This window comes from Anas acuta, chromosome 1, assembly GCF_963932015.1.
Source record: "Anas acuta chromosome 1, bAnaAcu1.1, whole genome shotgun sequence".
In the NCBI taxonomy this organism is placed as follows: Eukaryota; Metazoa; Chordata; class Aves; order Anseriformes; family Anatidae; genus Anas; species Anas acuta.
Window position 1 is genome coordinate 168,498,184 of NC_088979.1, and position 27,251 is coordinate 168,525,434.

The following is a 27,251-nucleotide window of genomic DNA, read 5'->3' on the forward strand; positions in this document are numbered from 1 at the left end:
GAGAAAGAAGCTGCTCCATGTACAAGGCAGTCCCTAGCTTCTGGCTTTCAGCAGCTGATGGTAGAAAATGTTCGCCCTAACACCAGATTAAAGAGGGTGGTAGATAAAGGATGTCAGAAGATAAGCTAACCAATTTTGGGATGGAGGCAAGTGAATGGGACAGAGAATATATGAACACGGTGTTAGGTACATCACCCACGTGAAGCAGAAGTCTTGACAAAGAAATAATTGTCTGTTGTTTTAAAGGAGATTATCTGATACGGCACGTGGGTTTTATGCATAAATCTGACTTGATGAATTTTATACAGTTTATTTTTGTTTGTTTGCTTGGTTTTAGTATCAATGAGGAGTTTTGTCTGGGAGGCAATTTTTGGCTGCGTAAGGATGGGATGGAGCTCTCGCTTAAGCAGTGCGTTTCACTTCATTATTTCCTGAATGAATTGTTAAAGGCGGGTTAATTTGCTGTCTGGATAGACATCAGAGTGTAAAACTTCTGGTGGGCTGAAGAAATCCTTCAACACGTTACAAATGGTGCCATGTTTGGTGCAATTAATTATGAAGTAAATTTTAAGATGCACTAAAAGCTGGTCTGTTCTCTAGCAAGCAGGGAAGTCCTGATTCACGGTGTGCTTTCCATGTAGCATCATTTTATTTATTTTGGTGTGATCAAATGCTTGGCGGTCCTGCCCCCACACACCAATCTATCACTTTCCCTCTGCTCTCTCCCTCCCCCTGTGGTCTTTGCTTCAACTGCTCTAATATACTTGTCTGTGATTGTCAAAAAGCTTTTCTGCTGATAAAATCAGGATTTTTCTTTTCCTCTCCCCTATGTATCTGTGAGATTAAAGCTTCATTGTGCTTTGATTAGAACGTTTTCATGTTCAATAGGCTCCTTCTCCCCCAGAACTAGGATTTCTAGGGCTTGTGCCCTATTTATTCCAAGGCAATGGTGAGGGAAATGAAAGATAGGAGGAAACAGGCAAAAATCGCCACCTCTGCTGAAACGTGGGGCCCTTCCTGTGGCACAGAAACCATGGCTCTGTCCGTGGCAAGGGGATGCGAGGGATTGCTCAAGGGCCCCCGCCGTTTTGTGCGGCGGGCTGCTTTGTGGCTTTTAAAGAAATCCTGCTTTGTGAGCCGCCAAGCTCGCCACGCAGGTGGTGGCAGCGGTCGCAGCGAGTGGCACAGCCGCGCCGGCTGACACGGAGCTGATCTCTGCATCAGCCAGGAGGAATTAAGCTTTGTCACTCCCCGCTGGGGCTACCTTTCTCCTGGCATGTGCGCAAGGAATTCGTATGCTGCTGCTGCTGCTGCATTCGGCAGAGCAGAGCCCCGCGTGCGCCTTGCCAGGGAAGGCAGCGAGCAAGAATGATAGCTGTCTCTTTCAAATGCCGCTGTCAAATTCTGAGGAGACTTGCGAAAGGTAACGTGTTTTCCTTCTTATTCATTTGGCATCCCTGGAGCAGCCTTCCCGAAGCACAGCCCGATGCTTTTACTTTTCAATACGACCAGCCTTACAATTTACTGTCAGATAACAAAGAACTCGGGATACGGAGAGGGTTGGGGGCTCTTGCAGCTAAAATCCTTACACGTCCCATGCTGTGCTTGTTAGCCAAATAGGTTCATGTTTTCTCTCTTTTTTTTTCCTCAGTTTGTTTTAATTGCTAAAGAAGGATTTTTTTTCTTAAGTGCTAAAGTTATTGTGGGATGTAATTGTTCTGTATTTCTGCAGACCTCTCAGAGGAGTCTCTAATGGGTTAGTGCATGCTCTGTCTTACTACAAACAACTGGCAGTGATATTCAGGACCTATATACAGGGTGACTTTCTGTTACTGAATGCCTTTCACAAGCTATTTCTATGCATGCTTTAGATCCCAGAGCCAAAAATGTTGTATGAGATGAGGTACAGATAGCAGCGTGTGGCTTTTTTTTTTTTTTTCTGGGCTGCACCAGCAGGTCACACTTGTGAAGTTAATTTCCCCGGTAGAGTAGCGTGTGTTTTCTGTTACTGTAAATCTTTGTGGTCTCCAGTTTTAGCACTCACAACTTTAAAATACTCCTTGAATCTTCCTGGGAGTCCTGGATGATTGTTAAAGCAGCTGTGTGAAAACCTGGCTGGATAAGACACCTTCAGTCTTCAGAAATGAAAGTATTTTAGGGTTTAAAATAACTTAGATATATCTGATTTATTTGTTTTTTTTTTTTCCCCTTCTCTGTGTAAAAAGGTTTTATTTGGGGGTTTGGGCTTTGCATGTGTGTGCCTGTGTAAACTTCCTACATTGTAGTAGCATTATGTGTGTGCAAATCAGAAGCTTCTGGTTTTTAGCTTAGGTGCTGTGACACAGTTAATGGGCATTCCTGTGCAGCTGTAAACACATCCATATGTAAAGGAAACTGTATCAGCCTAGCTTGAAAAATCAGAAATCCGTGAGTATTAATCAATAGAGCTCAAAATCAATTAGTATTTTATTTTGGAGAAGCATGAAAGAGTAGGATGCTAATACAATGAGGTCAGTCATGGGAAAAGAGAAAAAATATTGTAATCAAACTTGTATAATGCATTTTCCTGTTCTTTAGATTGCTGTATAGGGACACATTGAGAACATACGAAATCAAATATTTATTAAGCATCCCTTCCCCTGTAGATTTGCTTCTCTTTCAAATCTGTGCTGGGTAATGTCTCTTTTTCCTCATACGTTAAGAATGTTTCTATTTTGGTAGCTTTATTATACATTTATCAAGCTGGATGTAAGCATTTTTTCTTTTCCTGGTTTGTGTAGCGGAACCTTTTTGTGTTCTGATGTCTTCATAAGACAGATTTGGACACTAATTTACTCCATTGCTGATGAGAGTTGTTGTTCCACTTAGATACGGTTTCCCCTAGAATAATCAATATTCTTATACATCATAGCCATCTTAATTCTTTCACACTTCCATCATCCAGCAGAACTCAAGCTGGTGGTTTTTCCCTTTGAAATGATCTTAACTTCCTTTGAGACTCCTCGCTCCTTCTGCTTCTTCCAGTAGGAACTGGCGTGATGCTATTTTTATAATTTTGCATTAGAGAAGTTTGTCTTACGCTTGTCTTACTATTAACTGCCCATAAATACCCCAAACAACCTTGAGATGTGCGTATATTCTTCTGTAAGCTTCATTCACGACAGATTTGGGTTGCTGTCCTAATTGGCAGCCTCCTGAGTGTTCACCATTTTGAGTGCAACCTTTGTTCTTCTGGGGAACTCCTGGGTGTTCCTGGGCCTTGGCTTTTGCATCTCAGGCACCAGCCACAGACTGCTCAATGTAACTGGGATATTAGAGGACACTGGTGGACTTTCATATTATTGGCGTGGAGAAAATTTTCTTGCCTGTAGCCTGTGTCAGATGGGAGAGCCCCTTGCCTCTTAGTCGTAGGGTTTGCTCCATGCTTTATTGTTTTCCCTCAGTACTTTCCCCCAGCCTGCCTCTGCTAATGTCTTTTCTTGTACACTAATCCTCTACCTTAGTGCAGCTGCCCCAAATCAATTCTTTATTATCTTTCAAGACCTGCCACATTGAAAAGAAATAGGAAAGAAATAAGTAAGACACTTGATTAGTGCCTTGTGTTTTTAATAAATGTTATACATGCAATTAATTGTACATCACAAAGCGGAAATCTTTGCTTTCATTTATTGCACATGCCATTTTTCATGCCTGTCTTGACAAAGTAAGCTTGCAACTTCATTTCTTGCTCTTTCAGATAAGGATGTAAACTGAAATGTCTCATCTGGGCAGCTGGAGGTTCTCCAAAAGCAACTCTTCCCAGCAGGAAGACGTTCAGGCAATATTGTGTTTTACAACAATTACGCTCCCCTCTTCCTGTGCTTCATCTTAACCTTTCAAAGCAAAAGGCAGAGTTGTGTCTCCTTGGGTTGCTCCACACGCTCAATTCCTCATTTAAAAAGAATCTCAGAAAGTAAAGTCTCCAAGTTTGCTGGGTGAACTTCAAAGCAGAAATACCCTGTCTCGGTCTCCTTTTCCCTCAGCAGAGCTCCTGTTTCAGCGCCTGTCCCAGCGCCGCCCTTAGGAAGCACCCCTCCCCTTCTCTCCATTTCCCCACTGCATGCAACCCCTTCTGTTTAAAGTCAGCCAGTCTGCAGACATACCAAAATCTGCCCAATTTTTTTCCTCACCGTTTGCCATTGAATAAATGACCCTGCTTTCCTTCTGCCACCATCAGCCCATGCATCCCTTCCGTGCTGTGTTGCCCCTTTGGGTACAAGGGCCGCTGTGTCTGCTGAGGTTGTTGTGCATTAATTCTTTTTCTATAGTGCCATTGTATCAACTCCCATGCTTAGGGAAAAATACGTAGCAAAAATACACAGTAATTCTTCATACAGGAAACTTGAAACACTACGAGATTACTTCCCTTGATGTGTATTGCTCTTATCAGTACCTCAGTTTTGTGAGCCTTTATTTTGGAGCTCAATAGACTTTTGGTAATTTAATACCATGTTACCAACCTTAGGTGAAGCTCCATACTTGTATCTATTAATAAGCAACCGCGGACAAGAAGTATTACTGGTTTTGATGATGCAATTTTCAAGAAGGATGCTGTGCGAGGCGGTTGTCTCATCCTGCATGAGACATGATTGAATTCAGATCTAGTCTGTCTGGCTAAGAACCAAAAAAAATCTGTTTTCTGTTCCGTGCGTTTCAGTTACAAGTGTTTTTTATAGTTAAAATGTTTATGGTGAATGGTGAACCTATTTTCCTTCATGTGTAAACCTCTATTTTTACCTTTGAGATGATCTATTGATGGTTTGGTCTCTTTTTAGCTGTGATTATTGATATGTAGTTGGAGATAATGTTTGTATATATATTTAAGCAATAAATATTGAGGTAAAAGTGGTTAAGCAGTTCTGAAGAGGAAAAGGTATCTTCTCTACCATACAAGCTACTGAGGTTTGCACTGAGTCTTTTTTTTTTTTTTTTTTTATGTTCTCTAAATTTTTTATCACTTTCCCCTCCCAAAACAGCAAGGTAAGCCAAAAACCATACTAAAAATCTGAGGTGGTAGCAGTTTTTATAGACCCCCCTACGAGAAGTATCAGGCTGAGAGAGAATGGTAGCTTATATTTGGGGCAGTGAAATATAATTCTTCCCTAGATTTATTTCTGTAGTACCTTGGGCTCTGAGAAGCGTGCTGTGTGTACCAAAGAGTCTGTGGTGATCACTTGCATTTAATATAAGTGGGAAATTGAAATCGTACAATTTATAGTAATTATGTTAAGCATAGCAGTGTAGTACAATGGTGAAAAGTTGTTGAAATATGTAAGCCAGTCAGATTCGCAGCTAAATTAGCCACTTTATAGTTTAAAAATTGCCTTTCAAGCAGTGCATTACAAAGCCTTGGCTGTCATTATTTATGTGTGGACAAGTTTGTTTTTCCCTTTATTAGCCCCAAGAACAGGTCATTTAGGAAACTGTGTTACTTAGTCTGTCTACTGAAAAAATGTCTCTTGTTAGAGGCAGGAATGCATTTTTAAGCGTACTCGGATCAGTGAAGTTATTCTGGATATTATTATAATGGAAACAGAATGAGAGCTCTCTGATAAAGCCGTCAGCTGCTGTTACACAGTGAGCAGTGTGAGGAGCTGAGTGGTCTGCCTTTCACCCATCATGGCTTCATAGTGTATCTTCAAGATAATTTATCACCTGCTGCACATTCAGATCACTTCTGCAGATATAGATTTTTATGCTCCCAATATGTTTCCAATACAGTGAGACGAAGCAAAGCTAAAAGGCGGGATGGTGCGCTCCAATTTCCAAGATGATCAGTTATCTAAAGATTGGCTAGGGGCCTAAAGCATCAAAGGATGAACTCTGAAGGTAGCAAACTGGATTTAAGTTATAATTTGCTTTGTGCACAAGCAACTACAAGGAGAACAAACTCAGAGACACTTCAACAGCATAAAATGAAAATGATGTTAAGGACTTGAGACTACATAGTACCTTTTTACAAACTTTCTGGTGTTCCAAAGAATCAGGATACCTAAGTCACCTTAATCATGACAGCAAATTACTAGCTTTGTGCATGCAAATGGGGTTTTGGCAATGTGCTTTGAGGTTTTTCATGTTCAACACATGCTTACCCAAGTTGTCCCCATTTCAGATTTTGTTCCATTGTATTTCTAAAAGCAACTTCTGTATTTTTTTCTGACTTAGTAATCAAACCGTGTTGAATGAATAAAGAGTGGAAGCAAAATTTGGGAACTTTCCCTGATATTTATGTGTGGGAAGTTCAGGGCCAACTCCAGCAGTACAGCCCATCCTCAGCGATGGCCCTCATCAGCACGTGCTTCATGAGAGGATACCAGGGATCCTGAGGGGGCACCCATAGACAAGGCTGTCAATAAGGGACGTTTCACAGTTGACGTCTTGGAATTTTGGAACTTCGGATCTTGGAATTTTTCTTTTGAAAGACTGCTTGTTGGATTTTAAAAAAGGTAGGCAAAGAGTGGCCCTGTGCCCTGCTGTATGTCCCCCTGCTGTCAGTGGCAGTCTAGTGTAAAAGCCAGGCCTCCTTGCTCCATTTTCTGCATCAGTGGAGCAATGGTTGCTGGAGTTGTTGGAGGCTATGACAGAGCAGAGCAGACTGCGTGATTATTTCCCTTCTAGATTTTTCATCCATCCTATCTTTTTATCCAATCTTTTTTTATTTGCACTTAAGAGTGCCTTTAGCCAGGATTGTTTTAAAGATGCTTTCAAAGGGCATTATGATCACTGACGGAAAGAGGAAGAGATTAATTTTTAAGATGTTCCTTCTGTAATTGCTGTTTAGGATTTCTAGCACAGGATATGTGTAGAACAAAAGAAGATTTATTACATTTAATGAGTATTAGTTGTTTGCAATGTTGTCTTTTTGTTAAAAGAATTCTTTGAACGGGTAAGAAGAAAGGAGGAAAAAAAGGTTTTCTCTTCTCCAGCAAGCTGATGGCAGTTCACAAGTTCAAGCAATATTTCTTCACCGCTAATATATTCAAGAAATGCCAAACTGTTTATTAATTATTCAGGATGATCTGAAGTACAGCAGCATACTAACTAATCTATGTGTAACTCTGACAGAGAAGATAAACAAAAATACTTCCCAGATCGAGTATGTACTGCTCACAGTAGTAGCACCACTGCAGCACCACTGATGGCCTGGGCACGCGTGTGCCAGGAGCAGTGGGGAGAAATTCTCTCCCATTTGGATATGCTGACATAATTGCATGTAGATGCCTATAAGGTGTGAAAAGAAAACCCCAAGCAATTATATAGAGAGCAGCCGTTAGCTATCCGATATCTATCAGATATATGGAGCTGATATCTGATATGACAGCTATGATATCTGTTGCACATATCAGAAGTAGAGATCATTTTAATGTTTTTCCCCGCATGTTTAGATTTGCAGAAACTGGGTCAGTTAACACAAATTCTTGCCTATTTTTGGTGAACTGAATTCTGGCTGAAGGAGTTCAGCAAGTGTCCTTGACTTTGTGCCTTGTCCCTACAAGGATGAAGGGCATGGCAGAACTTCTGCCCTCACAAAAGTATTCTGAGGAAAATGAGGGGGGAAAAAAAAAAAAGATTATTATGTAGTAGATTGTAGGCTCTTCAAATATCAAAGAAGCTATTCAAAAAAATAGTTTATTGGTAAATGGATCCAGTTGTGATAGAATCAGGCAACCCATTTGAGCTTTAAACAGTGGAACCCCGTTCTGACTCTGGGTGGTATTGGCATTGCTGTAAGATAGAAGTGCAATGCAAATGTTTCATGAATTTATTTTCAGTGCTATCACTGCATCAAATAGTTCCAGCAGATAGCAGGGAGCAGAAACTCAGAAACACCCAAGCATTTTATTTCTATTAGGAATTAAGTACAGATGAGTGTCCCAGCATCACACAGAAAGCCTGAGGTGGACCGGAGAAAAGTGCTAAGCAGGAGCCCATCCTAGGTACAGTGGGATATGGGTTGAAAATGGTGCAAAAACATATATCCTTGCATTCTCATGAGAGCAACCAAGCTAATTCTGTGCTTGTCTGGTGCCTACAGGAGTAAATTTGAGTGAAGGTGAAGTCCAACCAAGAAAGGAGAAAGGGTGGCATGGAGTGGGAGACAAGAAATGGTACTCGTTGCAGGCCTTTGCTTTGTGGTGGGGCACTGCTGAGGATCAAACAGTAGGGATTAAAAACTGATCACTTTATGCAAATGTTTTACCAATATAAATTCAAAGTCTCTGATTATTTAGTAGTATTCATGTAGAAATTTTAGGAAGGTGAGGCCTCAGGTGGAAGCAGGCTTTAATTCTTCATGTTCCTGTGCATGACAGGGAAGTATGTGCTTTAATGTGCTTTATGGATACTAAGGTTTGGGTTTTGATAAATCCAAGATTCCCTGTCGAATAAGAGCATACCTGCATTTTTAGGCAGATTTCTGCTTTTTTTCCAGCCTAATCTGTCTCCCAGCATGACTCCAAGGATTTGTGCCCAGTCTGCACTTTACAGCCTCCACTGCTGTGGCAATACTGATGTGCTTAGTAGGCACAGCATATAAAAGGGTGAGGTTTTTTTCTGTCAGTGTAGGTTATGCCACCCCTTGAAACAGGTAAAGCACTGGTGGAGGTGAGGTTCTCCTGCCCTGCACCCTGGGAGCTCCACCGGCAGAAGGCTGTCCAGAAATGTAAAATTTTATGCAAGCTGTGAGCAAAAAGAAACTCTTCAACTTTTTTTTCCTCAAGTGAAAATCTGATTGTTAACTACAGAAGAAAGTAGAAGTTTTATATTCAAATATGTCACCCCAAGGAAAGGCTTTCAGAAAGCTGTGATCACAGAGAGAGGGGCAGGTACATGCGTCTCCACTGCCACCTCCATATCCCATTCCTTGAACTGCTTATCTGCAGGTTTTATTAATACTGCTGGGAATGGTGTCTTTAGTAGAAAAGGAAGCTTTCCTGCAAGTATGTTGTGGCAGAAAAGGTACTCAAGATTGGACTGATTAAAAAGATTAGGCATAATTGTATGGGGAAAAATGTTCCTGGAAATAATGTGTCACTTACCAGGCCTACTCTTTCTTAGCTTCTCTGTTGAACAGAGAAAGCTGTTTAGCAAAGAAATACCAGCTATTCAAGTGACTGAATTACCATAGCGTATTGGTAAATGTCACCAATAAAACACAGTTTAAATCCCCAATACTTCTCAAGGAAACATTTACACTCTTAATGAACTAGAATTTGATAGCCCCGAAACCCTGGCAGAAACCATTTTTGAAATCTACACTTCTTTTTTGGACATCAGGCGTGTGTTGTGACCTGTCAGAGAGCAGTACAGCTCTGCACAGATATTGTAGGCACGTTGTTCTCTATATCATAAGCCAGATGTTAATAACAAAGATGAAATTTCATACCACACTGTGAGGCTTAATTTGATATATCACCCTCTTCTCCCCAGTAGTCCAAAGGAGGGCAGCTTTTGAGTATTTTAAGTTTTCCACCAAGAGGGTCAATGTGTTTTTTTTCCTTTCAGTAACATGTTTGTGTACACGTACATAAATTTCTGTAGACCAAAGATATTTTGATGTTGTTGCAGCACCTGTGGATTGGGAGTCCATTTTGTTAAATCTGTGCATAATTTATCACAGCTCTTGTTCCACTGAGTTAAATCCAGTTAGTAATTGAGAGAAAACATGACAAGCTGTGTGATATGTAGTACAAGAGGTACTTTTCCACCAGGCCAAAAAAAAATAATAATCTTGGAAGTAACAAGAAATTGCAAGCTTCAAAAACAAACAAATGTAAATGTTGAAATTCATTGCTATTGTCTCAAACAATGAGAAGGAATAGAGAAAGAAGTAATTCCATGATGAGTTTTATTTTATCAGTCTTAAAGCATTGCAGAGAAGTGTGGTTTTGGTGAGGGAGGAAGATGGAACTTGGTGAGGAGGTCCTTGGGGACCGTCCAGAAAATTGTCTAGCTGCCTATCAATTGTCTAGATATCCATCATCATTCTAGAGTGGTGTTAACACAGCGATAAAAGTGCCTGGCTGCCACTTTGACATGACACTACAGAGTTCCAAAGGCAGAAAGGAGCCCTTCCAAGTGCCAGCAGCAGCAAGTGGAAGTTAGGTAACACTTCAGGAGACTTTGCAGAAGATCTCAGTTCCATCTTCTGCACTTGTGTTGTGGTCTACGTCAGGGCGGTTCACATAAGGCCAGCAAACCACCATCAGCAGGAGATCCTGTAAATGTAAATCTGAGATTCACCTCTTAAGTGCATATGCTATGTAATATTGTGCAGCAGCTGCTCTGTGTTGGCTGACAGCTGCGTGGAGATGGTAACTGTAGCCTCAGGGAGTAAGACTGACTTCTCTTCATTGCATCTCTGGCAGTAACACAGTGCGGAGATCTCCTTTGTCCAGTATAACAGCAAATCGACAGCCTCTTTGCACTTAGTCCCTACAAAAACATGGGTTATCTGACCTTATTCTTCATGGGATTCATACCCTCACAATTTTACACAGACTGAGAGCTTGGACTGGTTGGTCTTGGATGTGATATACTCAGTAGTGGGCTTTGCTGCCATCTTCAAGAAAATGGATGCTTCTCAAGGTAGCCATAAGTCAAAAGAAACTGTCAAAAGAAACACCTCTACTCTAGTCACAAAGGTAGTAAGAAGTTAATCCAGGCTATTTCTTTTTCATGGTTCCTTCCCAGTTTATGAAAGCAATGTCTAGACTTTTTCTGGTTTCTGTCATAGGACATCAGGAGAGGATGGATCTTGTTGGTTCCAGCATTATCCAGAAGGGCTATATAGCATTTGAAAGGGGTTTGCATGGCATGGTTGTACATATGTGTGAGTTTGAGAACTCCAGGTCAGTGTGCAGAAGCAACGGTTCAATTTGTCAGTAGTTCAAGTGATGCCCTGGGGAGCAAAAAAGGTGACTGAAGTGCACCCATAGGACACTAAGTGTGTATAGGTACCTTTGAAATTAATTTGACAGATTCTGCTTTCTGCTATGCTTACTTTTAAGACAGAGAATTGGATAGTTGGTTATGTCAAGAAACAAGGATTCTTCTTTAAAAGTCAGGCTTGTAAAGAGGAAAAATATACCAGCACTTGGTGCTTTGGACTTCATGAGATTTTATGTTTAATGGAAATTTGGAGCCCAATAGCTAAATACCCATTGTGAATAAAATAATCTGGTCTTTTTTTGTGTGTGAATTCTTACTTGTTGCAATTCTGACCTTGGTCCAAATTGGTCTTGATACTGCTGGAAGATGATGGATAGCTGCCTAGGAAGAAATGGGCCAGTTAATTCCCACTCCATTGTCCTACAGAAGGTACCACTCAGCACTGCCGAGCTTCCACTCACGTGTTCATTCACTGCTTGAGAAGTTTCTGTGCTTCAAGTATTTCTCAGGAATTTCTCTGGAGCCAAAAATTACTTTAATGAGCTCCCTCCCTACTTATATTTAATCATAATTAGGCATAGAGCAATGAAGTAAGTGCAATTTCCTCTGATCTTTTCACAGCGAGTGCTACTATCCATGTTAACATAAAAAGGAAATAGCAGAGGGATGATACTGGGAAAGAGACTCCTTTGTTTTGGTTTGGAAATAAAGAATGGGGCAAGGTAGACAGCAAAGAGGAGAAATAGAGCTTTGAGTGCTGGCATGTAAAATGGAAAAGGTTTTTGTAGACCGGTGATATTCATAATCATGTGTTAGATTCTGAAGTTTTCTTGAATTTTCAGGAACATCTTTTTGTTTGAACAGCTTTAAATATAAATTCAAGTTTTATGGGTGCTTTTCTTTTTTCACTTTTTTTTTTTTTTTCCCCCAAACTGAAGACTTTTGCACTGAGGGACTTGATCAAAGCCCACAATCAGCATTGAACTGTTAGCAGAGTTTACCAAAACCCGAACACATAAGCACAGAAGCCTACACTCTTTATTTCCTTAGCCTGTCCCATGCTGACTTTTTTGTGTACACATACCAAAGGAAAGGTAAGCTTGATAAAGAGTTTGAAACATAGTTTCAGCTGGATGATTTATAGTTAGCTGGAATAATTTTTGGATTACCTTTTGATATATCGATATGGTTTTCTACTTATTTTTCAAGCTGATGAATAATTATGTTTCCAGTTGTCGATAGAGATTTAACAATATGCCCTAGTTTGAGAATCAGAATATGATTTACTTTTTCTGCTTGGATATGAGGATGTGATGTTCACTGTGACTGGTTTTGAAGAAAGAATTAAAAGCAATTTGAACAAAGCTCATTCTCTTCCTTTGACTGCAAACAAAATGTCTTCTCATCTAATGTGTTGTCCACACCACTTGTCTTTTGGGACTTCAACTGCTATGATATCTGGAGTTTATGAGACAGAATACCTGATGATGTCAAAAATGATGGTGAATAGCAAAAGAATAGACTAAAACCAATTATAGTTCATAAACCAACTTTAGGATTGAAAAATATAGGTAAATGTTGACTACAGAGCTGAGGACATCACACCGACTGACTGTTGCAAACTGTTCACAGTTTAGAAACTTAGATGGAAAATTTCTATATGATTTCAATGAAACTCAATTTTGTAATGCCTAGTGACATTGGAAAAATTCCTTGCATACACTGAATGAAGAGAAAAAGGTCAGCTTTGCAAAGCTGCAGTAACTTCTGAAAATAATTCTAGATCTAGAGACCTGCGTGGTTGAACTGAGTTAAAGTAGCTTAGCTTAAAATATTAAAACACCTGAAAAACTTTTAAAAAAAAAAAAAACAAAAAAACACCGAGGATCTATGTATATATATATATATGTATGTCTGTAAGCATACACATGGATACACACACATACAAAGACTGTTAAACTACCAAAACCAAAGCTTAAAAAGTAATTCAATAATAGTTCAAATCCCAAGTAGTAATTGTGGGGAAAAAAATAATTTGAACAATATAAGCAGGAATAATTCTAAATTTTAATTTCCTTGAAAGAGTGAGGTAAATCTACAGTCTAGAACAGTAATGTTCCCTGCAACCTGTCACATTTGCATTGTTGCATACCTGTATGCAGAAGGATCAGTATTTGATCTGACTGTGGAGATGAATTTTTAATACACAGATTGATGCATGGTTAAAAACAGAAATACTGTGGTATAGAGTATGTCAGGACACTCAAATAGTCAGTCTCGAATTCCTGACTTTAAGATCTGAAGACCAGAAGATAAAGAAGTAACCACTGTTGTTCCAGTTTGTATAATAAATATGAAACAGGTAAAATAGTTTACAGTACATATCAAAAGATGAATAAAGTTGTATTCACTCCATAAACACCTGAAAGACTTTGACAATAATAGTTAATGTTCTTTCTTCAAGAGGATATTGTAGAAAATGTATATGCTACATACTTTATAGAGTGGATATCCAAATTATATATCCATAAAGTTCAGTCACGTATAATAAACAGTCTCAAAACCTTTCCTGAAAAAGTGTGAGGGTGAAGGGGAGGAACGCATATGCACACCCGATGGTTTTTTTTGTTCAGATGTTAAGATGAACAAAATCAGACCTACTATTTGAAAATCAATGTTGTCTTAAATAGGAAGAATAGCTAACATAGCCTGTGTGAGTGAAAGAGAAAACATGGTCAGATTAAAGCTGCTTCATCCTTGTTTATGATGAAGGTGTCATCAGGATATTCAGGAATGCTCCTGTGCAGAATGTGAAACTCCTGCCCACGTTATTATCTGTGCAGCTGAAATACAAAGAATTTATGCTAATTTATTCTCTCTGCTGGTTTTCATTACAAGGATTTTTATTCATGGTAAGCCTCTCCTGCAAAGGGGAATAGTCTTCCTGTAAATGTAGGTTTTGTGACATGAATCCGCGGGGACTGTCTGTCTGATTTGGAGTTACTAATGGATTCAGCATATTACTGGAGCATTTGCTCATCTAATGCCACCTCCTTGAATTGTGAACTGCATTAAGGTTTTGTTCTTGGCCTTCTCTTCAAGTGCTTCTTTCATGGTATCTGTGCCAATGAGCACATCCAACTCTTGTTTCTCTCATTCTGTTCTTGCTAGTTCAGAGATTGATTTTGAAAGCATTCTGTGTAGTTTCCTCAAACAAGGTCTGTATAACCAAAGTCATAGGTGCAAATGCTAGATGCCTGAACCCCTGCTGCAGTCAAGCCCCAAATGGAAGAAAGAGATCATGTGCTGAAAGCCTTCAGTAAAGAAAGAAAAGCTGTCAAGGGCCTGATTGCAGTATATCAGTGTTAGATGGGCAGCACAATACAAGCACTGCTAATCTGAATCCCTGTTTTGGGGAGGAAATGAAGAAGCAGGGGTGTAATGAGATGGGGGTCACCAGGTTGCTCTTTGTGCTGTCCAAGCCCCCTCCATGCCAGTGCAGGAGGGAAGGTGGAAGGAGGAAGGTGGGTAGAAACAAAGCCTGCTGGGATGTATGCTCATACCTAAAATGAAGCTCAAGTTTTTCTGTAATGACTTGACTATGTGGAAGTATATGTGCCAGTGCACATATATGCTGACAACCGTGGTGGGGAACACAGGATTGAGTGACAGGACAAGCTGTGAAACATTTGTGAGACTGAAGTACCAAATGGAAAAGATAACCTAGGTGCAGAAAGATGAAGAAGAAATTCTTCTTAAACTGCAGGGGCACACAAGATGTAGATGGAAAATATATCGAAAAAACAGTTCTTGCAGTATTGCAAAAAAATATAGAAAAAGTACAGGAGACCTTTTTGAGACCAACTTTGAGGAGGGAGCTAAGGATGTTGGTGTAATTGTGTTGTATACGTCCTCTTCAGAAGATGCTCAAGCATAATAATTAATCACAACAAATAAACATAAAAGAGATCCTTTATCAACAGAAGGAAAGCTACATAAGGGGAGCTAGTTTGATACTGGAAGCCAAATTATAGGAGTTTAAAGAAAACTATTTTCTTAAGCCATATGGCTCAGGAAGTTGACTAAAAGTTATGGGTCCAGAAATAAGGAGAAAGCCATGGGCTGAAAGTGTCTGAAACATACTCCTGCAAGATCCTGTGGTAGAGGTTGTGGTCTGGGGTCTGGTGGTGTAAGCTGGCCTGACTGAAAGAGGAGAAAGAGCAATGGCCTTCCCAGAGGGTAGAGGGCTTGGGTGAGATTCAGGAGGGATTTAGAGTCAGTGGTTCTCACCTGAAATGTAGCAGACCTTTGGTAATAGTTTGGCTGAAAAGCCACATCTGCAATGGAGACAGACTGGGGATTGAGCAGCTACCTGATTGTTAATGCTGGGAGAACATTTGAGCTACTGCTATCCAGTCTGTTGCGTTCAGTATAGGACAAAAATAATAACGTGGATTTTTGAGAGGTGGTAATTGGCTGACTTTTTCACTGGATGATCCCTAGATCATCTCCAGCTGTAATGCTGCAGGTAGTGGTGTAACGTAGACATGATAATTCACCATACAGCCTTAGCTGGAGAAATGCATTGAGAAATGCATCAAATATGCTATTTGATAGTTTTAAATCTATAAGAGTTCTGCTGTCCTTTGTCTTTTAATGCCTTTCTGTTCTCTAACATGTCACATTATTAAAGGTCACTCCTATATCAGGCTGTGGTTTATTAATGTTAATAAATTATAAGTGGATACTATAACAAGTTGTTAATACATGGTTACGTTGATCAGCATTGATCAAGGGTCAGCAAGTGTATTTCTATCAATGGCTTATAATGTTTTAAAATACTTGTTAATGATGTGACGAGTATCTGTCAGCTAGGTAACTCCTGAAAAGTATGTATAAGCAGTGCCATAGCTTGATGTACTGCCTGACTTTTGGGGTGTTTTGTTTTGTTTTGGATGCCTTGACTTTGTAAGACCCTTTTTGTGTGGAACTCTGCAGGTTTTGATGGAAACTTGTACTGCTTGGCTGCTTTTAGAAACTTAGTTAAAATGTTACCTGCTTGAGAAATGTTGGCCTTAATTTTTTATTGAGGGTGGGGGTAGGTTTCAGCAAAGCTTTTGATATTGTTTCTCACAATATCTTTCAGGACAAAACCTCCAGCATACAGCTAGATAAAGACATGATACAATAGGTGAACAATTGGCTGACAGGTTGGGCTTGAAGAGCTATAGTATATGGGTTTACACCAGACTGGTGGCCAGTCACTAGTGGGGTTCCCTAGGGCTCCATTTTAGGTCCAGTTCTCTTTGTTGCTTTAATAAATGATCTGCATGCAGGACTGTAATGCATACTAAGTGTGCAGATGATACTAAATTAGGAGCAGCTTTTGACTCCCTTGAGGGTAGAGAAGCCTTGCAGAGATATCTTCAAAAATTTGAGGTCTGGGCAGTCACCAACAAAATGAAATTTAATAAGAGCAAGTCCCAGATTCTGCAGCTGAGATGGAGCAACCCTGGCTTTCTACAGACTGGAGGACGTCAGGCTGAAGGGCAGCTCCACAGAAAGGGATCTGGGGGTTCTGGTTGGTAGTAAGCTGAAGACAAGCCAGCAGGGTGCCCTGGCAGCCAGGAGGCCAACAGCACCCTGGGGTGCATCAGGCCCAGCACTGCCAGCCGGGCGAGGGAAGGGATTGTCCCGCTCTGCTCTGCGCTGGGCGGCCTCACCTCCAGCACCGTGTGTGGCTTGGATGCCACAGTATAAGAAGGGCATAAAAATATTAGTGTGTCCAAAGGAATACAACGAAGATGGTGCAGGGTCTAGAGGGGAAGATGTATAAGGTTGAGGTCCCTTGGTTTGCTCAGCCCCGAGCAGAGCAGGCTGAGGGGAGGCCTCATGGCGGCCTGCAGCTCCCTCACGAGGGGAGCGGAGGGGCAGGCGCTGAGCTCTGCTCTCTGGGGACAGTGACAGGACCCGAGGGAACGGCACGGAGCTGGGACAGGGGAGGGTCAGGCTGGGGGTTAGGGAAAGGCTCTGCACCCAGAGGGTGCTTGGGCACTGGGACAGGCTCCCCAGGGCAGTGGTTATGGCACTGAGCCTGATGGAGTTCAAGAAGCATTTGGACAATGCTCTAGGACACATGGTCTGATTTTTGGGTGGTCCTGTGTGAGGCCAAAAGTTGGACTTGATGCTCTTTGTGTGTCCCTTCCAACAGGATATTCTATGATTCTATGATAATTTAATTTTTGGTTTTATATTCTAGCAAATGATGGCTTGTTTCAACTATTTGTCAAGTCATCATAGTGCAGTGTTAGTACAGTATTTTCAGGAGTGAAACAAAATGCATGCCACTCATACCTCTGCTGCCTAGCTGGTGTAAAATATTTTTATATACATATATACATATAAATATATATATGAATGTATCTTTTTACTCTACACAAATCAAATGCCTTTCTGACCAAACTCTTAAACTGTCAATCTTCAAACCTTAGCAGTTACACTTTTTCATCTGTTTTTATTTGGAACATCTTTCAGGTAGCTGTATTTCAGATTGATAGCTTTTTTACAAGGCAATAGCTTGGGCTACCAGTGAGAATTGTTAGTCATCACTTTATGCGCTGAAGTTACACATACAGTTTATCCTTCTGTTGTGACATTTTATTTTATTTTATTTTATTTATTTTATTTTATTTTATTTTTTGGCTGAAGTCATACACTTTCAACAGAAACTCTTCAATTATAGAAAACTGGTAACTTCATTTTTGGGGATGGATCCACTGCCACACTCTTGATATTCCAGTGAGTTGCGTGTATTTTCTGTTCAGACATGATTTAACAGATCCCTTGGTGAAATTGAATTTTACTTAGTGTCCCATCCTCTTAATACATTCTTCAATTTGTTCTTGTTTTTAACTGGTATTCCTAGTTACAAGAAAAATTAAAGAAGGGTAAGAGTGAAGAATGGTGAGAGAATCATGGGATTTTGACTTTGTGAATGTTTATATTTCATTTTTGAAATAACAGAATTATAACTTTTTTTAGAGGGGAAAAATTAGAACTATATGCTGTAAGGCCTACAGAACATCGCTTATTACTGCACACTTTATTACTGAAAGTTGGTTATTTGACAGAGAGCAGTTGGTTTTTTGATTGTTTTTAATTTTATTTTGTTTTGTTTACCTTTAGGGTGATTCTGTTTCAGTTTCTTCTTTTTGTATCTGAGATCTTCTCTGTTTAGTTTTTAAGGATTTCTTTGAGTATTACACTTTCCTTTGTTACTCAAGGGAACCTCTTCAGAGCAAAATGCTTCTTGTAACTGATTTCCCAAATCCTGAAGTAGTGCCAAGGCAGTAATTAATTCAAAATAGAATTTTTTTTATTTATTTATTTTTATTTTTTGTGTGTGTAAATGTCAGCATTTACAGATGCCAGCACTTTTTTTCTAGGTTGCTGTACAGATGATCTCAAATTAGCAGATACTATTTTTGTAGTATAAAACTGGCTGATACTTGTCCCTTAAGGCAAATGTGGTAATATGTTAAAGTTAAAAGATGATAGCTTCTATGGGCTGCATATCCTCATTAATCCTCTACAGACGTTTTCTCCCTTCTCAAAATAACCTTGAGTTAGGGAGCAGGTCCCATTTACATGTGTGAATTGTGGAAGCCTCGTGTATTGGACAAAATACAAGGGAAACATGATTAATAGTGGTCAGGGCATGTCCCCACATCATCCTCAGCAGTTTCCATAGACTCTGAGCTGCTTTCCAGTCATCTTTCTTTTTCCATCTACAGATATTACAGACAAACATAATGGATACAACCATAGGACCATGTTGCAGCCACGTTGCAAAAATAATGTTATGCCTGTCCTTCCTGTATTTTTTTTTTCTTAGAGCCTTTTAAAGACAAGGGAGGAAATGTTACCACACTTAGTGGTAGTTTGCATCTGACTGGGGTGACATGATTTCACCTTGGCATTAGAATGTGAGACTTCTGCACTTGTAATTCTCACTTATTTGCTATTGAATTTGATTTTGACCTCTTTTAAGTTGCTGCTTTTCACTTGATATGTTATTTGTGGAAGACTCATTCATCGTTTCAGTTATTAAAGCCTTATTTCACTTGTATTTAAATGTCACACAGTATAAAGTAATGTCATTTTCTTGCATACATGAAATAATTACTTTTTCATACATAAATTTCAAAGCACCATTCTGGCATATATCATTCAGAACATTTCAAGACATATTCTTCCAGGAGGATAGAACCAAAGTCATATTTCAAACTAGTAACCCAATATTATTTTTCTAAAAGCATTAGTAAATTTGCAGTGCTTTTGGTCAAATTGTAATATAAGCGTACAGTTGTATTAAGCAATCAGGCAATCGGGAATAGCTTTACTTTCCTGGAGGATATATACAGTTATCCTTGTATCACCCCAAAATTTTATACTGCTTATTTCATTTATTTGCTGCCTGCTAATTCTTTGCTCAGTAGTACATTTTTCTAATCCAGTGCCAACACTGGGAATTGTGTAAGTCAAGAGTTGAAAGAATGGTGACTACAACTAACAAATTGCTGCATTAATCTTTTTAAGGGACATAACTGGAATTTAAGATGAGAGGAATGATACACTGCATTAAGTTAAACCGTGTTAGTAGTTTTACCACTTCTAAAAAGATGCGTGCATGATTATATCAGTTTAATAGACTAGTGCCAAAGTGTGGTTCTCTCTTATTTTTTTACTTATCACTTTATTGTGGTGCTAGGATTGCCTCTGTCAGTTTGTCCAGTTGTCTTTTTTTTAATACATTCGCAATGTGCAGCAAGCTCCTTCTTCAAAAGTACAAAGATCTCTCTCTCTTTTTTTTTTTAATAGTTTTAAAGTAAGCTCAGTTTTTTATACAGTCTGATATGTAATATACAGAGGGAAAATACATCTGATAAATTCTTCACAACAATGCATCCTCTTAATTAAAACATGAAATGTAGTACTGTAAATGTTGGTATCAATTTCAAAAGAAAAGAATTGAAAGGAATTGAAAAATACTGCTGAATATATTTGTATTTTGTGTAGTTTTGTAAGTTCTTAAAAAGCAGGAGTTGCTTAATAGTTTAAAGCCTGCAAAATTGCTTTTTTAGTGGAAAAAAGAACTGATGGAAGCTGGGTAGGCTATTGCACTTTCTTCATCTGCACATTAAAATGTAAATTCTCACCTTGGATTGTATAGAAAGCCTTTTCATAGAATTAGAGTTAAATTAGGTGTGACAGTTGATCATGATTAATCACCAGTTCTTCACTGAAATAGTTTTGTTTGTCAGTGTTGAAAAACAGGATTCTGCAAGGAGTCATGCAGAGTGGGAAACATCAACTGCATTTTTGTAATATCTCAAAGACAGGAAGCGTGGCAAGTTAATGCATGCTTTTGTATTTTATTTCAAGGTGACAGTGACCTTTCTTCTGATATTTTAAAAACATGCAGTGAGGTGGGGAGAGTCCCAGAACAATTTTGGTTGAAAGACGGCTGGTAAGTCAGACTGTCCAGAAATCATGGACTCAGAGATGTTTCATAGCCTCCCAGTCTTGCTGGGTGTAGATACCAAGGGTAAAGGAGAACTATTAAGCTGGGTACAGGTGTAATTGGATGCAGAGCACTATGAAAGGAACTGTGCTTTTCTGAGCATCCTGACAGTTATAAAATCTGTTCAAGGCAAAATCAGTCCCAAGAACAATGAAAGAACCTTGAAAAACTCTCTCTATGCCCCTTCACGTTTACCTTTGCATCTAACTTTAGAATGAACAACATGGTAGGAGAACTACTGAGAGGGTCGGTCTCTACCAGCTAATCTTGCTGTAGGGCTCATGCTTGAAGACCTTTCTCCTTCTGTGATTCGCATGTTTGCAAGGACTTAATGGTTTCTCTAAAAGCCAGTTGAAGAAACTCTCGAAGACTCGATATGGAGTTTTAGAATCAGGCACTCTTTAATTGCAACACTGGGCACACAGGGGAGCGCTCCACTTAGCGTGCATGACGAGTTGCTCACCTACAAAGGTTATATGCAATCAGAAAATACATATTCATTAGATTTCCAATTAATAATTAACATATGCTGTTTCCTGGGACTCATTAAAATAAGTACGTGTCCCTGACACATGTGCATTTGTTTCTATTGTTGGTCTTTTGGAGTCTTCTGGTGGTCATCAATAGCCTTACTCACTGTGTTTGCTGGTTGAATTCGGTTCTTGTGCGTGCTCAGGCCATCTCGTTTCTTGCCTTATTGTTTTAACTTTGGCATGTAATACTGAGCTACGTCGTTATACATCCAAGGACATATGCACACCATGAGTTCCTCACCTAATCTTCTGAAACATCCTCAAAGTCTGAATCATCTTGTTCTCACTTTGAGAGAAGAGTATTTGAAAAAAAAATCACCCCTGTGAAAATACTGCTGCAGCTTTCATCTTAACAGAAATAGTGGAACTCATTGGGGAAGAAAAAAAAAACAAAAACAACAACAAAAAACACATTAAAGCGAGTATTGACAGTATTGTTATTAAAGTGTCAATGTTGACTTTTTAAAAAAAAAAAAAAAAAAGGCATTTTCTGTCATTCCCACTTTGTTTCTTTAGAATTATGTTGATAGTGTGACTCTGATGACTGTGTTAACAACTGTGAAATGCAGGTCATTACGGAGATTAGGCTGGCAGCCCGTTGCATCGTTACTGCCTGTCAATCCTCTGTGCTTGGTAAATTAGGGAGTACTGCAAGAGATGTAGCTGTATGTTTTAATATTTCTTGAAGACTTCCCAAGGATATTCTAATAAGCTAAAACAAACATTTCTAACTCTGCAGTAGGGTTCTCAGTGATAGAATACGTAAGCATAAACCCATAGATTCCCATTGCCAGGGATGATAAATGAGAGTGGTTGAAGTTCTCATGCAAATGTAATTACTGGCAGGAAAAATAATAATAAAAAAAAAGTTCTTCATTATGCAGTCTGCCTTTGTCTTCTCTCTGGCTTTGCAACATGATGCATACGTGCATATTATTGTCTTTTGTATTTGTTGATAACCTGTGTACCATATTTATGTGGATATTAAACAGTGGACGTGCATTTTTGGCCCAGACATGGATGAGTATACGCACAAACACACACACAAGGATGCACATGCCTACTGTTATGTTTCTGAGCGTCCTGAGAGATACCGAACTTATTAAAAGTAAAAATTGGCCTCAGGTCAAATCAAACTATAAGGAAAGAACCTTGAAAAACTTATTTTATGACACCAGTTACAGTTAGTTTCTGTTACTGAAGCACGTGTTGGCCACCAAACCGGTCTTTGGCATGTGGCAAATGTCGTTAAAGGTTGGACTTGATGATCTTGAGGTCTCTTCCAACCTAGAAATTCTGTGATTCTGTGATTCTGTATTTGTCAGCCCTCAGGAACTCTCTTCCCACCTCTAGTGCATCCAGTCTGACTGCCGTAGCTCAGGCACTGCTACGTCATCAGGGTCCTGCAGTAGAAAAAAATACTAATGCCTGTAGATCAGAGTAAGCTATGGCGAAGTATTTGGTTTGAAATCTAATAAAAGTTCCAATTAGGGGCTTCTGCAAGTCATACCTTAATTTGCAAATATTCTGTGGTTTTGGCTTTTCCCACTTTCTTGAAGCAAATTTCTGTTGTAAGAAACAGGAGGAATTTTAATCTGATTCTAGTGAATTCAGGTTTTCAAAACCTTCTGATCAGAAGATCTCAAGTTTCACACTTATCTCCTTTAAAACTTCAGGAGGCTAGGGTATGATGCATACCTTAGGATTTCTTTTTTGCTCTTATTTGAGATTGACAGTTTTGTGAATACAAAAATAAGCTGTTACTTATCCTCTTTTTAAATGGAGATATGTTTTCATTATTTATTTCTTCTCTTTTTTTGTGTTTGTCCCAGATGAGATTCTTCGTATTTTGTTGGCAATTCAGGCTTCACCAAACGTTTGCTTCCAGAAAGAAATTTTATTTGCAAGGTCTATAAACCTTGAGACTGTGCTATGCTTTTAAGTCTTTTAGTGCAAGTCTCTGGAGGTTCTACTGATAAAGAATTGGCAGTGATTAAACTTTTCCCATATTCCATACAATGTTTAAATAATAAGCTCATTCTAACCGTTTTTACAGCTTTTTTTTTTTTTTTTTTTTTTTTTACTGCTTTTAAAAATGTAGGCAATGTCTAAGTATGCACTTGACTGCATAACTTGAGGCATCTTCCTTATAAAATAATTTGTACTTCCATTTGGTCTAATAAATAAATTGTTACAGATCCACACCATGTTTAAGATTCAGGTAACTGCTATTTTTAATTTGCAGCTCTTTCAGGTATTATGAGACCTGTCTTGACATGGAAGTTATGGTTTGCTCTCTCTGTGGAGTGTGATACACCTTCAGAGACAGGTGGCACTTGAGCAAGGTCTTCTAGGGGCACATTACGGGAATCTGGAAACCAGAAGCCATAATACAAGTCTCAAAGTAGGAACCCAGTGTTGCTGTTGAGTTTATCCTTTGGGCTGTTTTGAATCTTTTTGCTGCTATTTCATATTCTGTGGCGCAATAAAACACAAATGCGGTTTCAGTTGGCATTTGTCTTTATAGAACATGGCAGATGCAAACTGCGTCCCTCAAAGGTTTAAAGTTCGTTGTTGTTTTTCTTCATAAATGTTATGTGGAAATTTAGCTGCCAACATTCAGCTCTGTAGGATAAGATATAATGGAAATGGTGTCCTTGCCAGTTTAAAAATCCTTGCGAAGCATTTCTGAGTATATATTTGCATAATGAAGGATAGAGGTATTCTATATAATATTTTTGAAATAATTTTGCTGAAGTATAGAGCTGTTAATATTTATATATAGAATTTAGACCTCCCCTCTATTTCAGGGTAGTATTTAGGAAGATAAAACTCAAGTTTAAGCTTGTGTACACCTCACTGACTTTGCTATGATTAAGTACTGTGCTGAATAATGGAATTCCTCAGCTACCTTCTTTGGAAACACCTGTGTTGCTGTCGTTTTGTGGTCATGTTCAATTCTGAGATATTTCAGTGGAAAAGGGAACTTTGCTGTGTAGACTATTTTTTTAGCCTCATCACTCTAAGTTCTTTAAGCACTGGAGATTTAAGTTGTGGTAATTCTCACTGTGACATCCTTTATTAACACACAGTAATCCCAAGAGAGGGCAAACCCAAGTGTTCTGCATCAGAAAAAAAAAAAAAAAGAGTAGCAGTAAGTGATGCATCCTAACAACCAGAACTTTTTGAGAGATGTATTCGTGGGTGGGAAGCTGTCTTCTTGGCCTCTTAGGATCTGCAAACAGGTGGAACAGTCAAAGACCAATAAAACTGTCTTCTGAGCATTATTGGAACAGCAGCTGGGTATATTCCCCTGGTGTAGGTGGATCAACACAGAAGCCACAGAAGTCATCTGGCTTGCCATTGTTAATGCAGAGCTATCCACAGTGTGTATGGCTCTGACCATGGGTGTACTGATGGCTAGAAATAATATCTAAACTGTAAGAAGCTCAAACCCAGTGAAAAGAAGAGGAAATGTGAGTATGTTTTATAACTGTGCTTATTAAATACAGTGTGTTTCCTTTTCATTTAAAAAATGTAGCTATTAGTTTTCCTTTCCATTTTTCCAGTGGTGAATCAACAGAAGAGAAATCCTTATCTAAGGAACTTAGAAAGCTTTGTGGTTCTTCTACACCGTTCAGAGTTAGCAAATGTCCTTCTTGCTGGGTATAAAATAACCCCTCCCTGGAAGTATTAATCAGCCTATTCTTACACCTTTGTGAAGGTGCTGAGTGCTTGCAGTTTATTTTATTAGACATCATTGATACTCAGCATTAATGGAAAGCAGTGCCTCTGGTGCACATCTTGGTGGCAGGCATTTCAAATTAGCCATCTGGGTGTAACTACAGGTGTTGGAAAATACCAAGTTAGCCCACTATGACATTTAAATATTTGAGGTCGGATTTCTTGAAAACAGACAAAAGATGGAAAAATTAAACCGCCTGTCACCTCATCCCATCACCCGGATTATCACTGATTAGGATATTGTGCTGTCTGTCAGTTTTTTAATGGGGTATGACCTAAGGGTATGACCTTATATTTGTTGGTGGAAAACAAGGTATTCTGTTCCTTTTTCTCTGGCAATTTGTCTGTCATGCGTGATTTCTTTGTTTCACTTAGGTTTGGGTGGAGGGATTTTATTGCTAATAATGAAAGCGATGCTCTAATACCATTTACAATTCACTGGGATAATTAAAAGAGTTGCGAAGCTGCTTTGTACCTCTTTTAATTCCCACTGGCTTGATTAGTCACACATTCACTCTCCTATCAGCTGAAAAAGTGATAATTACCACAGACTTCATGAATAAAGCTGGGAAAACTCTTTTTTTGACAAGTCATAAATTTGCTGAGAAGCAGAGTTTGATAGGGATCAGAAGTATTTGCATTTTCAAGGATGATTATTGCCAGTAGTTTTGACTGAAAAAGAAAGATGATTTCCCCAGATGTTGCAGTGTCTTGTTTCAGCATTTTCAAAACTAAATCCTTACTCTTTTGCTTCAAAATATTTTGAAGCTCTTTACTTTAAAAAAATGAGCTTTCCTGAGAGAAAGAACATTTTTAAGGATTAGATAACTTGAAAGTAAAAGGGTGTTTTTCATTTTGGATTGGAGTGTAAAGTTTAAGATTGCTCCAAACCAGAATTTATTATTTATGTTATTATTGTGTTATTTTGCAGCAATATCTGATTTATTTAATTCAAGATCCTCTCCCCCTAGATTTTTAGCTTTTTTGTTGTTGTTTGCTTTGAGTGCTCAAATGCGTCACTAGCCCAGCTCTAATCTAGGATTTCTATGAAAATTCACTTGGAAGTTTCCAAATGTGTGTGGTTTATGTTTCAGAGTATATAGAGCATCTCCACATAAAAGAGACAATCCCGTCGGAATATCTTATGGGAATATGATGTGTTACCAAGCAGCTGTTTTACGTTGGCAGTTTTATGAACACGTTCTGTGAAAGTCAGATCCAAGAAAAGATTTATCGCTTCCTACGATTTCCTAGCAAGATCTGCGAGCCACAGATTTGGGATCCTGATGCAAGTGTTTGTAGAGGCTGAAGGATGGGAGCCAGCAATGCAGCACCGCTGTGGTGTGCGACCCTGCCTCCTGAGCTGAGCTCTGGGCAGTGGCAGGGACAGCTCTTGGCAGGTGAGAGGGGACAGGGACAGCTGTGCAGCTGGGGGGTTTTGAGAAAATAACACTCCAATGCTCTTCCCCTTTCTTTTTGCTGTACTGCCTTCGCAGCATATTGCTATAGGTGCTTGGCTCATAAAATGAGAAAGAGTTGTTTAAAATCAAGTTGGTAGGAAAGAGTTAAGCGTAAGGAAAAATATTTCCCTGGGCTGCTGTGGTAAGCAGATGTGTTTGGCTATTTATACTCTTGATTCTAAATAATGCAGCCTTATCTTTCTTTAGCAAGATGATGCATAGGTGAACAAAAGGTGTAGGCACAGCTTCAGGCGATGCTGAATCTGATCCCTTTTTCTGCTGCATCACACCAAGCCGAGTCGGGGGGGCTGCAGACAGGTGAAGTCTCTTGGCCTTTACAAATCTTGTGGAAAATGAATTGGCCACATCCATCTTGAATGAAAGCTGGAGTAATTGCTCTGATCCGCCACAGATCAGCCTGCATTCGTTCAATTGAGCGGTAATTCTGAAGGTTAAAATGATCGTATTGACTCTCGGTTGTAATTGTACCCCTTCTGATCAGAGAGCCTTTGAAAGAAAACGAGACGTCGGCTTATGTAGGTCTGCACGATGGCCTCTGAGTATGACTTCACTGGGTTACCGCAGGTGTGCAGGTTTTAGCTGTGAAGGATGCAGAGGTGAGTACTCCCTTCTCTGCCCAAATCTGAGCTTTTTCCTGTGTCTGAGAGCATCCTCGGAGCTGCTGTGAGGTGGGGTGCATTGGTTGGCCTCTTCACTGTTACCTGCTGAAACTATCAGGGTTCCTTCCAGCTGTCTGATTCAGGGGACATAACTTCTTCTGGTAAGCAGAGGTTCTTGCATACCTCGCCAGCCCATGTAAAACGCTTCTAACCATGTTGTGCTAACTTTCCAATAAATAATTTTCCTGTTTAACAGCCTGTGCACGCAAAACTGTTCAGATCTCCCCAGGAAACAGGCAAATGAAGCTGTTACAGGGTACAGTTCAGACGTATTTTGCTGTCTATTCTATTTTCCTGTTGTCTAACACAATGTTTTGCGCCT

At 39.4% G+C, this 27,251-nt stretch overlaps 1 protein-coding gene across 16 annotated transcripts in view; it reads left to right on the forward strand.

Annotated features, from left to right (window-relative positions):
* GRIP1 (glutamate receptor interacting protein 1) overlaps positions 1-27,251 on the forward strand; it is a 319,763-nt gene that overhangs the window by 165,303 nt on the left and 127,209 nt on the right. Inside the window, exon 1 of one of the 16 annotated variants that reach the window (XM_068669272.1) lies at positions 1,192-1,423. The exons of the other annotated variants lie outside the window; for them this stretch is intronic. Within the exon in view, the coding sequence (XP_068525373.1) occupies positions 1,369-1,423 (55 nt within the window). The 5' untranslated portion in view covers positions 1,192-1,368. Of the gene's footprint in view, positions 1-1,191; positions 1,424-27,251 lie in introns of those variants that run through there. 16 annotated transcript variants of the gene reach the window in all.